General features: G+C 36.0%; 1 protein-coding gene across 3 annotated transcripts; it reads right to left on the reverse strand.

Moving 5' to 3' along the window:
* Positions 1–7,634: 7,634 nt before the first annotated feature.
* Positions 7,635–13,966, reverse strand: LOC123559385 (uncharacterized). Of its 3 annotated transcripts, none has more exons than XR_008372692.1 (4): positions 13,808–13,966; positions 12,933–13,108; positions 8,628–11,000; positions 7,635–8,483 (listed from the first exon to the last, which is right to left on the reverse strand). XR_008372692.1 is itself a non-coding variant. In XM_045351125.2 (3 exons), exons 2-3 carry the CDS (start codon positions 13,105–13,107, stop codon positions 10,222–10,224), a joined length of 954 nt encoding a protein of 317 aa, XP_045207060.2. In that variant the 5' UTR covers position 13,108; positions 13,808–13,966; the 3' UTR covers positions 7,635–10,221. The 3 variants fall into 3 exon arrangements, 1 of the variants encoding a protein (XP_045207060.2); XR_008372693.1 differs by having other exon boundaries at positions 7,635–7,912; positions 8,049–11,000; XM_045351125.2 differs by having other exon boundaries at positions 7,635–11,000.
* Between the last annotated feature and the right edge of the window lie 4,692 nt (positions 13,967–18,658).

Raw genomic sequence — 18,658 nt, forward strand, 5'->3', positions numbered from 1 at the left:
GTTGGTTCACCTGAGTTACAAAGTGCTCAAGGTGAGCTAATTGGATTACCTAGTGTCCGTCATATGTCGTCGTTAAACTGATTCGTTTCTTTAGGTCACAGCTTTGCACAATCTTGGTGAAAGTTACGTACTAATTCGATATTTTGTCTTCGACAGTCCGATTCAAAGAAGAAAACATTGTTAACACTGTGCAATCCACATTTTCTGCCTCATCTTCTCAAAATATTTGCAGGATGTTTTTCTTTATAAAATCTAACTTTATTTTGAACCTGGGTCATCTGAGCACTGTGTCAACTAATAGGGAAACGTTGTTAATGCTGGAGAGGCCACATTTTCTATTTTGTCAGAACGTTTGTCTTTATGAAATCGAGTTCAAGGCTGTGTTATCTGAGAAAGAGCGAGGGCGTTAGTTCAGATCGTAGAACAAAAAAAAAACCAACACTGTGACTATTCTTGAGGTCACCTGTTCTACCTTATCTGAATAAATTGTGGTCAGAATACTTTCTTAATGAAATGTAAGCTTAGTTGGAAACTGGATCATTTAGAGTCTATTACCCGCCAGATGCAACATTCTTCTCCTTGATCAACACAAGACGATCTAAATGGAATCTAGGTCAAATTTGAAACAAGGTCTGTTGAGACCAGCAACAAGGTTACTGGGTAAAAAGATATGAAACGTTTTTAACACTGAATGTGTCACAGTTATTACTTGGTCTGCATGTACATGAAACCTTATCAGATCGACTGATTTCATGAAAAAGGGTGAGAACATGGTCACACGGCAAGATCATTAAAAAAACTTTGTCGGCTCTGTAGAGGTTTCCTTTCTAACCTGACATACATAAATAATGGGGCGAATGTTTGTTTATATGGAATCTAATTCAAATTTGAAACTAGATCATTTTGGGTTAAAAACTAGGTTACTAGGTCAAATCATAGAAGGCATTTGACCACATTTTCTACATGATATGCATACAAGTTGGTCAGTAAAACAATTACCGGTATACGTCTGAGATTTAGGCCAGGATCAAAACTTGGCAAACTGAGGTGAAAAAGTAAGTAACTTGGTTATTTATGTTTATAAATAAAAACTATCTTTAATACTGAAGATGCTTATTACTTTATCTGACGTAAATTAAACCTTGGCAGAAGTATTATTTTTGTGCCCCCCTCCCCCCCTGGGAGGCATGTTTTAGAGTTGCCTTTGACCGTTCGTGCACGTTTTATGTAAAAAATGTTTGACCCAGAGTTATCACAGGATTGTTATTCAGCATGTGAAGTTGTGCTGTTTAAATTGGGATTTCGACCGGCCGGACCAGAGTTATGGTCCTTGTCTTGGTCAAAAACATGCATAAAAGGGCATAAAATTCGTGTTACATGTGCGTTAAAACGTATTTGACCTAGTCATGAAACATAATCGGAATATTATACAGCATTTGCAGTTGTGCATCATGATTTCTGTCAGTCAGACCAGAGTTACGGCCCTTCATTAAGTCAAAAATTTGCATAAAAGGAATACAAGTTTGTGTCGCACTTGTCTCAGGAGGTATTTGACTTAGGGTCATAAAAAGGGGATTGTTATATAGCATGTGAAGTTGAGCACCTGGTGATCTGATCGAGATTTCATTCAACCAGACCAGAGTTTTGGTTCTTGACTTAGTGAAAAATACACATAAAGTGCTTAAAAGTTTGTGCTGCATATAACTTAAAAGACTATTTCACGTAGTCATGAAACCATGTAGGCTTATTATTCGGTATGTGAATTCGTCCAACTGAGTTTTGTATTTCTCTTTGCAATACCTGAGTTATGGTCCTAGATTTAGTCAAAAATATGCATCTAAGGCATAAAAGTTTGTGTCCCATGTATCTCAAAATGTACTTGACATAGAGTCATAAAACATTAGAGAACTGGTGTTCTCTTTTGGGTTTCACCCAGCTAGACCATAGTTATGGTACAGGACTTAGTGAGAAATACACTTTTAAGTGCTTGAAAGTTTGGGTTGCATACATCATAAGAATATTACAACTAGTGATGAAATCATGTACAATGATAGAAAGTGGTGTTGGTGGAATGGACAGGCATCTAGTCAAGATTTGGAAGTCGAATCAAGGCAAATATGTCAAACCTTGTTTAGACTCAATAGTTTCTACTTTTGATCTACATAAACCTTTTTGAATAATGTCTTTTAAACTGGGTCTAGTGAGCAATACAGGGCATTCCTTGATCGTTTTGAATTTTATTTGATTTCACTTGGATTAATTAACTTGTTAAGTACTTACGTTTCGCATTTTGTTTTGACAAAAGTATCAAAAACTACTTTGTTTCGTTTTCAGACTTACTTTTTTGAACGGACATCTTTCATAAAGATTACACACAAATCATATTTCATGTCATTTTTCAAGTTATCCATAATTATTTACATTCCTTATTTGGTACCTGTTATATTTTCATCTGAGCTTCATTTTTGATCAGTTTTTGGGAAGCTTTTCATGTAAAAAAGCACGTCCAAACACGGCCTACCGAAACAGCAACACAAAATATGCAGTATATGTTTGGACGTGCACACGACCAAAACATACACAAATAAAAATACGTAGACAAAGGAAGATGGGCGAAACAAAGGAAAGGATCATTAGTGCCCCGCCTTGGAACAGTCAGTGGCAAAGCAACTTTGTTGAGCTTTAACTAGTTTATTTTGTTCACTCTTAACCACAAAGCCACAGCACAATTTTATAATGCAGACACCCAAATTAAAACGTTGAGTGCAAGAGCCCGACCTCTAACTCGAAGGTCAATGCCATGCTTGGAGGTCAAAGATTTTATGTCATTTTTTTTTCATGAAATCACTCATTTGGCTCAGTCCCAAAACTGAAAGAATATCAGGATAGTTGTTTTCTCACACTTGTTTTCGCCATGCCACAAGATCTAAACGTCACCAAGTGACTCCCACCCCCATCCACATCCCATTTGGTCAAAACGCCCCGTTTTTGATTTAAAACTGTCAAAACAAAACCTATACAACGACCAAGACTATAACTTTAAAATTTTGCCAGGGATTGACTTTAAACTATATGGTAATGAAAAGAGTGCAGTGCGCAACAACAGTACTTCTTGCATATGCATTTTTGCATTATCGTCTTCATTTTACCCTGCACGTTCCTTTTTTGGGGCATGAGAATGATTGATAATAAAATAATAGTTTGCTGCTAGTATATGGTTAACATGGTTGCATATAAAACATTGCAACAAACATGAGTATGACAAGCTTATTTAAGTAATAAGCAAATGGGTTGGGTCACAAGTTTTTTTGCCAATATGTTATCTAGGTTTTGTCACATCCAAGCGTCAAAACTCTTAACACATTATTTTGAAAGTTGTCGAATTATACAAGAAGTTAGCCATTTTTATCGAGATATCGACACATTTTCAGATGATTTGTTTCTTTTGTTCTGTTTTGTTGGGTTTAACGTCACACCGACACAATTATAGATCTTATGGCGAATTCCCAGCTTTTGCACGGGTGGTAAACGCGCAATCCAATTCCCGCCGGGAATACGCTTAAAATGGGTTGCGCAACGTCCGGTGCTGATGTTGCGCATAAAAAAAGACGAAATTGAGGTATTTGAAGTTATGATTTTGCTTAGTATGAGACAAGAATAAATTTTCTCGAAAAAGGCAAAATGCTATTCGACACAAATATGGTAATACATCATATGTGTAAAATATCTGGTTTGTAATTTATGATTCGGCTCCATTATCACAAAAACTCAGGCGACACGAAGCGAGAAAAAAGTATGAAATCAACAAAAATGGAAGTTTCTGACCTCATATGCCTAATCTGGGGACATCTGATGCTTTTTATAACTCAACTGTTATAAAGTAACGAATATCAAAATTATTTGCTTCAAATCCTGCTTACGGGGATATAATTGACAAAAAAATCATCGGGAATGGGGTTGCGCACCGGGAATGGAGTTGCTCGTATACATCATAATATATATAATGTATACGCACAACTCCATTCCCGGGGCGCAACCCCATTCCCGATAATTTTTTTGCCAATCTTTCCCCCAAAAGCAACATTTCATTCGAGAGTATGTAATATTCATGACTGTTTTACACGTGTTTGATCATTGGAAGCGTTACATTTCCAGAAAGAAGGCACAAGAGCTAGAAAATATGCATTTTTCATGATTCCATGCTTTTTTGACAGCTTGAGCCAGCAGAGTTTTCGTGATAACAGAGCTGATTCTTAAATTAATAAGTTGGTATTTCACACATATGATCTTTATTCATTTTTGTGTCGAATAGCATTTTGCTTTTTTTCGAAAGCACTCGTAAATGTGTCATTATTTACAAAAACAAAAACCCGCCTACTTCGATTTTGTATATATTGATGTGCAACATCAGCACCGGAAGTCGCGCAACCCATTTTTAGCGTATTCCCAGTGGGAATTGGATTGCGCGTTTACCACCCGTGTTTTGATGGTGGAGGAAGACGCTACATGCCCTTCCGGGCTTTATTTTACCAAGGGCGAGCACCTGGGTAAGAACCACCGACCTTCGGTAAGCCAGCTGGATGGTTTCCTCACATGAATAATTCAATGTCCCGAGCGAGGCCTGGTCAGGGGCCAGTGACCTTAACCACTTGGCCATTGAGGCCCACTTTCTGGTGGTTTATTGATACTCAGATAAAAAAGAATGTATAACGGACATTTTACGACAGTAATTTACTTTGACAGTAAGGATGCATTTTCTCAGTTTTGATGTATTTTCTTTAGACTGTTGTACTATGTCATAATTATGAAAATCACATTTTTTTTGTAATTTGACATATTCAAAGAAACCCATATAAATTGATATTAAATTGGCAGGATGAAGCACAACTGAATGTTTGCAATAAACAGCTATTGGCACTGAAATAACAGAATTAATTATTTTAACCTAAATGGTTCGAGAATGATAAAGTGTTAAGATTGCTGCATTCATTTCACACCCTTGCATGAAATGAAAAAGAGGGGGGAGGGGGGCTCCGTGGTTTAGGTCGCTGACTTCAAATTACTTTCCCCTCATCGATGCTGGCTCGAGTCTCACTCGGGGCGTTGAATTCTTCATGTGTGGAGGCCATCCAACTGGTTTACGGAAGGTCGGTGGTTCTACCCAGGTGCCCGGAGGGGCACCTGGGGTCTTCCTCCACCATAAAAGCTGGAAAGTCGCCATATGACCTATAATTCACGGTGTCGGTGCGGCGTTAAACCCAACAAAATAAATAAAATAGAAAAAGAGGGTTACTGTAGGTGGTTCAAATTTCTTTTAATTTATACTTTAATACTGATAAAGAACTGAAGTTGCATAATTACATATCAAACTTAATCCCAAACTAATACCGTATCTGGAAATTGCTCTACTAAATAATTCGGTAACTCAAGTGGTATGTTTGTTTACTAATACTAATTTTTATGTGATAAAGAAACCAATCCTATTTAATTTCTACCAATTGAGTTTACAGAAACAAATTTATATTTAGCCCATCGCTATTGTAATTTGGGAATATTCATTCGTCTCATCTACTAGTAACTTAGTTGTGAAAATCAGAAACCTTTTTCATGGTCAAAACTATTTACTTTCACTCTTCCGGTTGAGGACGCCAACCCTAAAATTGCAGAGAAACAGTCAACATTTCGGAAACATTATTTTTTGTTTGTTTCTGGAGCCATATCTGGACCTTCTCTTATCAGCCATTCAAATTTCGCCGTGATCAATGCCGCATCTTCCCTACACAAAACTGAATACTTCGCGAATGCAGTTACTAGTTTATTTCATGGTTATTATTTTCCCATAGCCTTCCATTATAACTTACAGTCAATACAGCCTTCCGTTAACCGAAGCATATGTTTTTTTAACGACGGAAACCTGGAGAGCGACATTTTACTTGAGCATTTCCACTCGATTGATACGATCCAAAGTTTGCACCGTTGGCATGGTGAGAGAAAAGCGTTTTGCGAAATTTAATTCACTTAACAAATATTGTCGAAATGTATAATGGAATACTGTTAACGCAGCAAAAAGCTTGAATTTTGAAAAATAAAATTCTATTCTCTGGTTTGTTCACATACATGACCATCTAGAACGGATTAAGCCTCACCTTAGTCGCAGGAAATTCCCTGCACCTTTTTAGCTCACCAGAGCCAAAGGCTCAGGGTGAGCTATTAGGATGGGTCACCGTCCGGCGTCCGTTGTCCGTTGTCCGTCGTCCGTAAACTTTTACTTCAAACGACATCTCCTCATAAACCGCTAGGCAAATTTCATCCAAACTTCACGGGAATGTTCCTTGGGTGAAGCTCTACAAAAATTGCTCAAAGAATTGAATTCCATGCAGAATCTGTTGCCATGCAACCGAAAGAAAAATCTTAAAAAATCTTCTTTCAAAAACCAGAAGCCCTAGAGCTTAGATATTTGGTGTAAGCATGGCTGGTGGCCTCTACCAATTTTGTTCAAATCATGACCCCGGGGTCAAAATTGACCCCGCCCCAGGGGTCACTTGATTTTACATAGAAAATCTTAAAAAATTCTTCTCAAAAACCAGAAGCCCTAGAGCTTAGATATTTGACATGTAGCATTGCATAGTGGACCTCTACTAAAGTTGTTCAAATCATGACCCCGGGGTCAAAATTGACCCCGCCCCAGGGGTCACTTGATTTTACATAGGAAAATCTTCAAAAATTTTCTAAAAATAAACCAAAGGCCTAGTGCTTAGATATTTCACATGTAGCATTACCTAGTGACCTCTACAAAATTTGTTCAAATCATGACCCCCGGGGTCAAATTGTCCCCGCCCAGGGGTCACTTGATTTACATAGGAAAATCTTCAAAAAATTTCTAAAAATAAACCAAAAGGCCTAGATCTAGATATTTGACATGTAGCATTGCCTAGTAGATTTCTACAAAAGTTGTTCAAATCATGACCCCCGGGGTCAAAAATTGACCCCGCTCCCAGGGGTATTGATTGTACATAGAAAAATCTTCAAAATTTTCTAAAAATAAACCAGAAGGCCTAGAGCTAAGATATTTGACATGTAGCATTGCCTAGTGGACTCTACAAAATTTGTTCAAATCATGACCCCCGGGTCAAATTGACCCTGCCCCAGGGGTCACTTGATTTTACATGGAAAAACTCTTAAAAAATTTCTAAAAATAAACCAGAAGGCCCATGATCTTAGATTTTGACGTGTAGCATTGCCTAGTAGACTTCTACAAAGTTGTTCAAATCATGACCCCCAGGGCCAAATTGACCCCGCCCCATGGGGTTACTTGATTGTACATAGAAAAATCTTCAAAATTTTCTAAAAATAAAGCAGAAGGTCTAGATCTTAGATATTTGATATGTAACATTTCCTAGTAGACTTCTACAAACTTTGTTCAAATCATGACCCCCGGGGTAAAATTGGCCCCGCCCCAGGGGTTACTTGATTGTACATCGGAAAATCTTCCAAAAAATTTCTAAAAATCATCAGTTTGACATTTGAAGCATGTAGCTCATATTATTCTGGTGAGCGATCCAGGGTCATCATGATCCTCTTGTTTTTTTGAATTGGTGGTCTCTGGTCTATAAAGAAATGATTCCTAACGTATGTTTCAGTTATTACAGTTTTATTTTCAAGCATGATCCAATATCAAACATTTTACAGAGTGTCATCAAGAAATGTTCAGCTTTTATAAAAATATAATGTAATGTCATATTTATCTCCGGTAGCAACCCCCTCCTTTTGACAGTTTGCATGTCTAGATTTAGACCCTTTCGTCGTTTAAAAATCATCAAGATTATCATTCTGACAAAGTTTCATTAAGATATGGTCATAAATGTGGCCTCTACAGTGTTAAATAGCTTTTCCTTTTATTTGACCCGGTGACCTAGTTTTTGACCCACATGACCAAGATTCGAACTTGACCTAAATATCATCAAGATTAACATTCTGACTAAGTTTCATGAAGATACATTCATAAATGTGGCCTCTACAGTGTAAACAAGCTTTTCCTTTGATTTGACCTAGTTTTTGACCCCGCCTGACCCAGATTCGAACTTGACCTAAAGATCATCAAGATTAACATACTGACTAAGTTTCATGAAGGTACAGTCATAAATGTGGCCTCTAGAGTGTTAACAAGCTTTTCCTGTGATCTGACCTAGTGAGCTAGTTTTTGACCCCACCTGACCCAGATTTAAACTTGACCTATAGATCATCAAGCTTAACATTCTGACAAAGTTTCATTAAGATATGATCATAAATGTGGCCTCTACAGTGTAAACTAGCTTTTCCTTTGATTTGACCTGGTGACCTAGTTTTTGATCCTACATGACCCATATTCAAACTGGATCTTGAGATCATCAAGATTAACATTCTGACCAAGTTTCATGAAGATACAGTCAAACAGGTGGCCTCTACAGTGTTAACAAGCTTTTCCTTTGATTTGACCCGGTGACCTATTTTTGAACCCAGATGACCCAATATCAAACTCGTCCAAGACTTTATTGAGGGTAACATTCTGACCAAGTTTCATTAAGATTGGGCCAAATATATGACCTCTAGAGTGTTAACAAGCTTTTCCTTTGATTTGACCTGGTGACCTAGTTTTTGATCCCAGATGACCCAATATCGAACTCACCCAAGATTTTATTGAGGGTAACATTCTGACCAAGTTTCATTAAGATTGGGCCAAAATTATGACCTCTAGAGCGTTAACAGTCAAATTGTTGACGACGCCGACACCGCCGACGACGGACACAGGGCGATCACAAAAGCTCACCTTGAGCACTTTGTGTTCAGGTGAGCTAAAAACAATAAAAAAGTTGCCTCTAAAGTGTTAATTAGATTTTCCTTTGATTTGACCCGGTGACCTACATGTAGTTTTTTACCCCACATGACCCAGATTCGAACTTGACCTAAAGATCTTCAAGATTAACATTCTGACTAAGTTTCATGAAGATACAGTCATAAATGTGGCCTCTAGACTGTTAACAAGCTTTTCCTTTGATTTGACCCAGTGACCTAGATTTTGAACCCGCATGACCCAGATTCGAACTTGACCTAAAGATTATCAAGGTTAACATTCTGACCAAGTTTCATAAAGATACAGTCATAAATGTGGCCTCTAGAGTGTTAACAAGCTTTTCCTTTGATTTGACCTAGTGACCTAGTTTTTTACCCCACCTGACCCAGTTTGAACATGAACTATAGATCATCAAGATTGCCATTCTGACTTAGTTTCATTAAGATATGGTCATACATGTGGCCTCTACAGTGTTAACTAGCTTTTCCTTTGATTTGACCTGATGACCTAGTGTTTGACCCTACATGACCCAGATTCAAACTGGACCTTGAGATCATCAAGATTAACATTCTGACCAGGTTTCATGAAGATACAGTCATAAATGTGGCCTCTACAGTGTTAACAAGCTTTTCCTTTGATCTGACCTGGTTACCTAGTTTTTGACCCCAGATGACCCAATATCGAACTCATCCAAGATTTTATTGAGGGTAACATTCTGACCAAGTTTCATTAAGATTGGGCCAAAATTGTGACCTCTATAGTGTTAACAGTCAAATTGTTGACGACGACGGACGGACGGACGGACGACGACGGACGACGGACACAGGGCGATCACAAAAGCTCACCTTTGAGCACTTCGTGCCCAGGTGAGCTAAAAATGGGCCATAAAACCCAAGACAAAATGTAGGTACACCTGTCAAGTAATTATAAAAAATCTAAAAATATATACAATGTATATTCAAATTTCATGCTAATTTTTGTATGCAAACGTCTTTTTACTTAACTTGTCAGATATTTGTGACAATTAACTTTAACTGCGATATTCTCCGACAAAAGCCAAGTTTCAGCTATAACACAGGTTCCATGGCAACAACTGTATTCCCGTAGACTTCCATTCTAACATATTTTTTCCAAGAACTATCTCAGTTCGCCAAAACGACGGACGAAGAACATAGGAATAGCGATAGTTTAATTATAACGGATTCAGTTAGTGACAATGCAACGTGCATCGTGTAGAAACAACATCAAATTAGACAAAGATTTATTCTAAATGTACTCATCTATTATATATACAAATTGTTCATTCGATCAGTTGATAAAATAGTTTCACTGTCCTCATTCACCTATTGTTCAAATGGGACAAAGTTCGGAAGGAAATAAACGTACATTGATCAATTCACTGCTACCTTCATTAAAGGTTTTGGAGGTCCATTTTTTTGTCCGTCATTAAAATCATAAGGTTTGACTCCTGCAAGAAGCTGTCCTTCCTCTGTCATTGCCACACTTGCAAGCTTTTTCGGGTGTGACTTGCTTGCTGCCGACTCTGTCATTAACATGGCACCTTCGGAAGACCAGTGGTTTGTCATCTTTGCACTTTCGTATGCCTCTCGTTTAATTGCAACATCAGCGTAAGATGCCCATCTGGCTGGAGTCATTGATACAAATACAACATATCTCCATCTCCCAGGATTTGTCCGACCCTCTTTAGGCTGAGCATTGGCGTGAACCAAACGTGAGTCCCATAAAACCATCCCACCTTTAGGAACAGGTACCCTTTTAATTCTACACCCACTTTGTTCAAAATACCTGACTTGACCTTTAGACAGCCTAAAAAACTGTTTTTCATTAGATTTTTTCGCGGCCATTTCGTTTTCTTCAAAGAATTTTTTAAACACTTTATGAGATTTGGCCATAACCTGTAGCGTCCAATCGTCTTCACAAGCTTCCTCCAAATAAACTCCGCCTTGGTAGGCATGTAGACCCTCGCGACACGCCTCTTGGTCTAGATGAAGCCAATGAGTGCTCCCGTCATCAAATGGCTCCTCCCCTTCCTCAGGTGGTCGACCAATAGCGATAGAATCGAAACTAGTCATCAATTTCTCCGTTTTCCATAGCTGCGAGAATACAGCTTTCGCCTTGAAACGGATATTCCATGTCGTCTCTAAATGACCTGTAGGAACGGAAATGTAAATCATTCATAGTATGCTTCGTTTCAGTGTATATAATACAAGGACTGATTCACACATTTCCTAACTAGTCTAAATTGACATTAGGGTTCATATAACTTGTTTGGTTCATTCCTCTCGAGTGAATTCATTTTGGAATTTTATACTTCATAAACTATTGTTCTTCTGAATATATATAATAAATTATCCCAAACAAATACGATTTTTACCGTTTTTTAAAAGAACATGTTTGTTATGAATGCAGGCCCGTGTCCAGGTTTTTTCTGCTGGGGAGGGGGGGGGGGGGGGGGGGGGCAACCTGGGGGGGGGGGTTAATATGGCACATGAAAAGATGCATTTTCCTGCTACCTGAAACACCTTTAAGGATGCATGAATGTATTATATATTTAAGGAAAAGTCTATTTTTTAATCATTTCATCAAGACTTTTCAATGTATGTATGATTGTACAGTCACAGTGTATGGACTTCATTTTTCTGTATGATACCCAGGTCTCAGTGTATTGGCTCTGATATCTACCAATCCAATGTATAACCAGCTACCAGTAATAAAGAAGCTAGTGGTTTGAAAATCAACTTTATTTATCATAATAAAACAAACTATATGATTGTCAGCAATAATTATACTACATTTTAATCAAATGAATAAAATTTCATTCATTCTACCCTTTTCTTTCAATCATAATATAAAAAACTTTTTTCTAATTAAAAAAAAATAATATGTGTACTTTCACTAAAAAGAAAGTTATCAAAAACTGCTCAAAATTGATATACAGAATGATATGATTTGTAGAAAAATGATTTACTAAGTTCACAAATAAATATGGTCAGTTGTTTCTCCACTACCCTATCAAGTACCGCGTTTAAAAAGCAAGCGATCAATGAAGCATGTACAGATAAACTTTTACCTGTAACATGCCCGGGGCAAATTTCCACTACCGGACACGGTTTTATGGCTCTTTAGCCTGTGTATTGCTGTCAAATCAAGCCAATTGCGCTGGTGTATAAATTTGTTAATTGAGGGGCCCATAGTAATAAAAATCGTAACTAGCCAGCCAGCTGGAGGGGGGAGGGGGGTGGGAGCGGGCACCCTGGACCCCCACCTGGGCACGAGCCTGTCAATGTAAAATTTGTATTTCTAAACAAGGCAACCTCTTTAGAAAGCCCCTCCTATTGATGCATAGTTAAATTCTGTATACCAATGGTCCAAAATTCAAAAACAAAGGAAGTAACCAGGTAAATCATAAGAACCTTTAATTCATATTTCCCTCTGGATAATAGGGATTTAATGTTGTAGTATCTATATAAAAAATGCTAATTACATAAGAAGCGGGATATACTAGCTAGTAATTAATGTTACCAAGGAGAGATCGTGTTTGTATACAAATTCTATTTTTAGAACTGATAAGACAATGATCGGGTGGGCAGAAGCCGACCGTCCATGTTTTTTGTAAACAGTGATGTTTTTCTAACGGTCTAAACTTTCTTAAAACACAAATTACATAAATAATTTTTTGATCAATGGAAAGGTTATAAAACAAGCAATTTATTGATTATTTTTAATTGTTATTTCGAAATAAAATGGATTAATTATGAACGCTTAACTTACACCGTTTTTCTAAAGGTTGTGAAAATCACTACGCCGCTTTTAAAATTATATGTCATTTAAAACGGTTATTCATTGAAAAAAGATATTTGGATACAAAAATATGAAGATTGTTAGTATTTCAAATCTTTTTGAATTTTGAAAATCCATAAATGAGCAAAAAAGTTATTAAAAATTAAAAATTCTGATTCAATACGCAAACGGTGTTAAAATCATTTGTTTTGCCAACCACCAGATAAACAGATGTTAACGCGTGACGTCACGGCGATCTCTCCTATACGTATTTAATTTTGCTTTATGTTTGCTTTCATACCTGTATTATATCCTCTAATGAGACCCTTGTTTGAAGTTGGCCATTTCCCGTTGAACATTGTGAGCCATTGATTATATTGTTCTATATATTTATCACATTCTTCAGGTGGAATAACACCTGGTACCACAGTGTATCCATATTCTTCTAACTCTTTGGTATTTTGGAAGGATAACATTCTGAAGCAAAGAAACATAAATTTAGCTTTATTATTAATATATTGACAGTCAAAATACATGGCATCAAAACCATTGCCTTTATCGTAATAATTTGTAATCGAAGTATTTTATTCAACCATTAATATTTACTTTCTCCCTATTCGTTCTACCTGGAACAACTGTTAGACCTTCCTGGTTCTACTGAAATTATGACGTTCATTTGGTATAAAGCGCCAATGTAACGAAAACACCCTTAGTGACAACGTGCCGCTGAACTTTCCTTAGATGTTGTTCTGTCTGGTGATCAGAATTGACCGTGAAGCAGATTCTGATGTAAAACACAACAAAGAAATGTGCAATTTATTAAACAATTATTAACAAACGGAGAAAAAATTTAATGTAATTTAGATTTTTTTCGATATCCAAAATTAACGCCAGACGACTAGTACGATACACGATTTGCTAGCGCAATTTATGGAAAGAAGTTCACTTCTTAATTGTTGTTTCTAAAGAATTTATTACGCATCATCGCATGTATCATAATTATATCTTATCTTTTTTCATAGTCGTATTGCCTCTTAATTTTGTGTACTACAATCAGGAAGGTCTAATACGTACAATGAAGTGTTAAAGCGCAGTGACAGTTAATCTATTTCTCTCGGTCGGTATCGGTACATGTACATGTACATATATAGTAGTAAAAAAATATATGAGCATTACCTGATTTTTGTTTTATAAATGTCCTGTTTTAGGTGCAATTTTCTTCAAGTGTTTAGACTGAAGAAATATAAATTCGTTGTTTATGTAAAATGTGTATGGTCGTATATATAACAAAAGGTATTGCACAACTATTTCAAATCCAATACGGTCAAATACATGTATGTAAATATAGAAAACAACCGCACAACTATTTTTAGACACGAACTACCTACATTTACATGATTTATCACAATATAATATATTCTAATGATAGTGGTTCATGGTGGTTGCGCGTTTATGATAAAATCAACTGCAATTTTTGATAAGTAATATACAGATAAAGGTAAAATCTATCACACTTGTTTTTTTTTACCTTGTTTCATTATTATACGAGTGCGGTTTCATATCGCGTTCCCTCACTATAAACGATCGTGTACGCGGTATTCCTGTTTGTTGTGTGTTTCACTTTCTTTTAAATTAAATATAGATTCTACCTTGTTTTATATTCTTATTTGATAATACCTTCCACTTCGTAATCGTATCTTTTTTAGAATAAGAACGTGTAAATTAAATTTGCATGTGTTTTTTTTTTTTTTTTTTTTTTTTTTTTGTTTTTTGTTTTTTTTTTTGTAATATTGAATTTAGAAAAAAAAGGTAATAAGAATGTAAAATGCATAACAAGAATATGAACATTTGCCTTAAAGAAAGCTAGATGTTGAATAAGAAAAAACACACATACAGCATAACAGTATTTAAGAATAAAAAACGTAATTGCTTGACTATGATGTAAAATTTATTTGCTATAGGTATATTTTCGCGCTCGGTGTTTTTAAAAATCTTAAGTTTATGGATAAAAAACGGATTCACATTTTCTTTTAACCGAAATATCATCCCCAGGTTCCCCATCGCGCAATCTCATGACAGCACAGACCTTATGTCATAAAAGTAAACTAATTTTGTCACATTCATAGACCTATAGACCTTTTGAACATTAAATATGAAAGGGTATAGATTTTATTTTCTCCTTAAAGAAGGTTAATATGTTCATCTAGGTATTGACTGAAGTTGATTTTTGTTAACTTTCAGAAATTTCCGAAGACGACTTTTGCGTGAGGGATGTTACACATTTCATTCACTCTTATGAACAGACTCATTTGAACCGAGTCTGCTATTATTGTTTTTTTTTTTTTTTTGCTATCAAAGGATAGTCTTACATATGTTAGTGTAGGGATAACGCAGGATTTTCGTGTTATAACATCTGCAGAATCCCGGGGGATCGGTAGGGCGAGGGAACCAACGTATCCTGAAGGATTCTGAAGATGTTATAATACGAAATGAACATACGCTAACGCTATTCTAGCATAAAATGCGTAAAAATTAATAAATGAATACATTTCCCTCAACGTCATTAAATTTTCATGAAATGCGCGAGAATGTCTGAATTTGTTTTTTCTTTTTCACGTTGACGCCATTTCCTTTCGAATTATTCGTTATGGGACCGTAATACGTTTTGTTTTAACAGAACGTGAGCGCGAGAATCTCTCTGTTAACACACGTTTTCTCTCTCTGTTAAAACACCCCTGATAAGTGACAAGAATAGCAGTTTTATGCTAGAATTGTTGTGAATACAATGTACATTCTACACAATAGAGTTATTCAGTTGCGACGGCGAATATAACTTGATCGTTTCACAGCGAAATTATTAAGGTTTGGAGCTACCAATTTCCGTGGGAGACTATTAATAATAACTGTCGAAACAATTCGTAGGAAAAAAACAAGGACAAAAGTCCAACAGGATGATAATCAATACAATCATCACACCTTCACACCTTGCTATTGTCTGAAATGTAGTATTGGTACAATTACAAGAATAACGAAAGTAATTAATTTACGGTGGACATTATCTGTTTTGCTACCGTTGATCGAGACTCTTGCATTTCTATACATGTGGTTACACCCAAACATATTTTCACAAGCAGTTAGATCTTAAGCTCTGAGAAAGAAACACCATTAAAATATACATTGTCTGTAATTTAACTGAAAATAAATTGGTGTTTAAAAATGTTGTTTATTGATTGATTACCAAAATAAAAAACGCACCACGCTCCACGCTCCACGCTACTATAACAAAAATTTAAGATAAATCCCTGTTGATGGATTGACAGTTTTGATTAACAGAAGTAATGAGTTCCATATATTATCTGATACAATAACCATATCTCTTGTTAAATGTGTTATACAACTATAAACTATTATGATATTAGTAATAAAAAGATGAGAAATAGTTCTAATTACAGTATTTTTTTGTTTTCTTTCGTTTTTTTACTATTTTATCTTATAGAAGCATGGGATGTACGAGAAGTTACTTCAAGAATTAAAAACATTTTGATTTTTTTTTACAGATCTTGAGATAAAAATGTGTACATGAATACATTCAAAGTGTAAATAGAAACTTACTCTCTTTTCTTCACTTTGCCGCAGATTACTAAGAAAATGAATAACGTATGCCTCTGTTACAATCAAACAAACTTATTTCCCCTACAGATAGACCATTTATTGTTGATATTTTGAATGACACAATATCATATATTTTCAACAATTATGCGGCAATAATGGTTTCATTCAACATCGTCAACTTTTTCTTTTAACTGCTACCCGTGTTACAGGTTTTGTAGGACAATCTGGTTCTTCATCTCAAAATCATATGGTTTGACTCCTGGAAGAAGCTGTCCTTCCTCTGCCATGGCATACTCGGAAGGCTTTTCGGATATTAGTTTCTTAGTGCGGATTCTTTCATTAACATGGAACCTTCGGATGACTAGTGGTTGGTCATCTTGGCACCTTCATATGCCTCCAGTTTTATTGCAAGGTCTGAGTCAGATACCCATCTGTTAGGAGTCATTGACTCCCAAAGTTTTCCCGACATATTTTAGGTTGAACATTGGCGTGAACCACATGAGAGTCCCATAAAACCATTGCACCTTTTGTCACTGGTACCCTTTTAATTTTACATCCGTTTTGCTTGAGTTTTAGACAATTCGAAGAATTGTTTTTCATTTTACCTTTTTTGCAGCCTTTTCCTTTTCTTCAAAGAGTTTTTGAAACGCCTACTGGGATTTTTCCATAACTTGTAGCGTCCAGTCATCGTCGCAAGCTACCTCCGGCTTGATACACGACGCCCCTCTTGGTCTATATGAAGCCAGTGAGTACTCCCGTTATGAAATGGCCCCAACCTTTCCTCAGGCGGTGTACCGATAGTGATCGAATCAAAGCTAGCCAATAATTTTCAATTTTCCATAGCTGCGAGAATACGGTTTCGCCTTGAAACGGACTCTAAATGACCTGTAGGTATAAGAAAGGTGGACAAAATCAGGATATGGTTACACGTATCAGATAACTGTTTCTGTGTGTATATGACCAAAGGCCTTGTATATGTTCAATACTAAAACGTAGGCTGAAAGGCAAGGACAAATGTCCAACTGGAAAAGCCACATTCAAAGAATGCAGCCGCCATTACAGTACAGTGCTTTAGGGTATAGCGGATAGCTAACTAATTTTTCCTGCATTCCAATTCAAAGATACGAAAATTAGTAGTTTTTTCATTATATCAGACAGAAAACAACTATTCTACTCAAAACATTCAGCTTTAAATAGAAATTCATGTATTTTTAGCTCGACTTTTCGAAGAAAAAGTAGAGCTATTGTACTCGCCCCGACGTCGGCGTTGGCGTCGACGTTGGTTTAAGTTTTTGATAAAGTCAAATATCTCTGTTACTATCAAAGCTATTGACTTGAAACTTAAAAAAGTTATTTACTATCAAAGTCTACACCAGGAGAAATAATCCCCATAACTCTGATTTGAATTTTGACAGAATTATGCCCCTTTTTAACTTAGAATTTTTGGTTAAAGTTTTTGATAAAGTCAAATATCTCTGTTACTATCAAAGCTATTGACTTGAAACTTAAAATACTTATTTACCATAAAAGTCTACACCAGGAGAAACAATCCACATAACTCTGGTTTGAATTTTGATAGAATTGTGCCCCTTTTTAACTTAGAATTTTTTGTTAAATTTTTTGATAAAGTCAAATATTTCTGTTACTATTAAAGCTTTTGACTTGAAACCCAAAATAGTTATTCACTATCAAAATCTACACCAGGAGACACAATTCACATAACTCTGATTTGAATTTTGACAGAATTATGCCCCTTTTTAACTTTGAATTTTTGGTTAAAGTTTTTGATAATGTCAAATATCTCTGTAAATACTACCAAAGCTTTTGACTTGAAACTTAAAATACTTGTTTACCTGGTAACCATCAAAGTCTACACCAGGAGAAACAATCCCCATAACTCTGATTTGAATTTTGACAGAATTATGTCCCTTTTTAACTTAGATTTTTTTGTTAGAATTTTTGATAAAGTCAAATATCTGTTACTATTAAAGCTTTTGACTTGAAACTCAAAATAATTATTTACTATCAAAGTCTACACCAGGAGACACAATTCCCATAACTCTGATTTGAATTTTGACAGAGTTATGTCCCTTTTTAACTTGGATAATTTTACTGGCAAAGCTCTAATTCAGATTCAAGCACTGAGAAAAGTCGAGCGCGCTGTCTTACGGAGAGCTCTTGTTCTCTCCATGCCATTGTTTACATATGCTCTGATTTAGGGTGTACAGGATAGTTTTGATCATTTTTTCCATTATTAGTTTAAAATCCACATCTTAACAAACTTTCCAAGATTGTTTTACTATAGATCAGAGTAATAATATATTCTCTTTTCAAAAACATTCAGCTTCTTAAATTTCTATCAAATACTTATTTTCATTCACTGACATTTTTACATATACACTGATTTAGTCTGTA

Source organism: Mercenaria mercenaria, chromosome 10 (assembly GCF_021730395.1).
Source record: "Mercenaria mercenaria strain notata chromosome 10, MADL_Memer_1, whole genome shotgun sequence".
Classification (NCBI taxonomy): domain Eukaryota; kingdom Metazoa; phylum Mollusca; class Bivalvia; order Venerida; family Veneridae; genus Mercenaria; species Mercenaria mercenaria.

Excerpts from the sequence above, each read along its gene's own strand:
- LOC123559385 (XM_045351125.2), bottom strand. The coding sequence starts at position 13,107 with ATGTTATCCTTCCAAAATACCAAAGAGTTAGAAGAATATGGATACACT. Across the intron at positions 11,001-12,932 it reads CATTAGAGGATATAATACAG|GTCATTTAGAGACGACATGG; the intron begins GTATGAAAGCAA and ends CCGTTCCTACAG.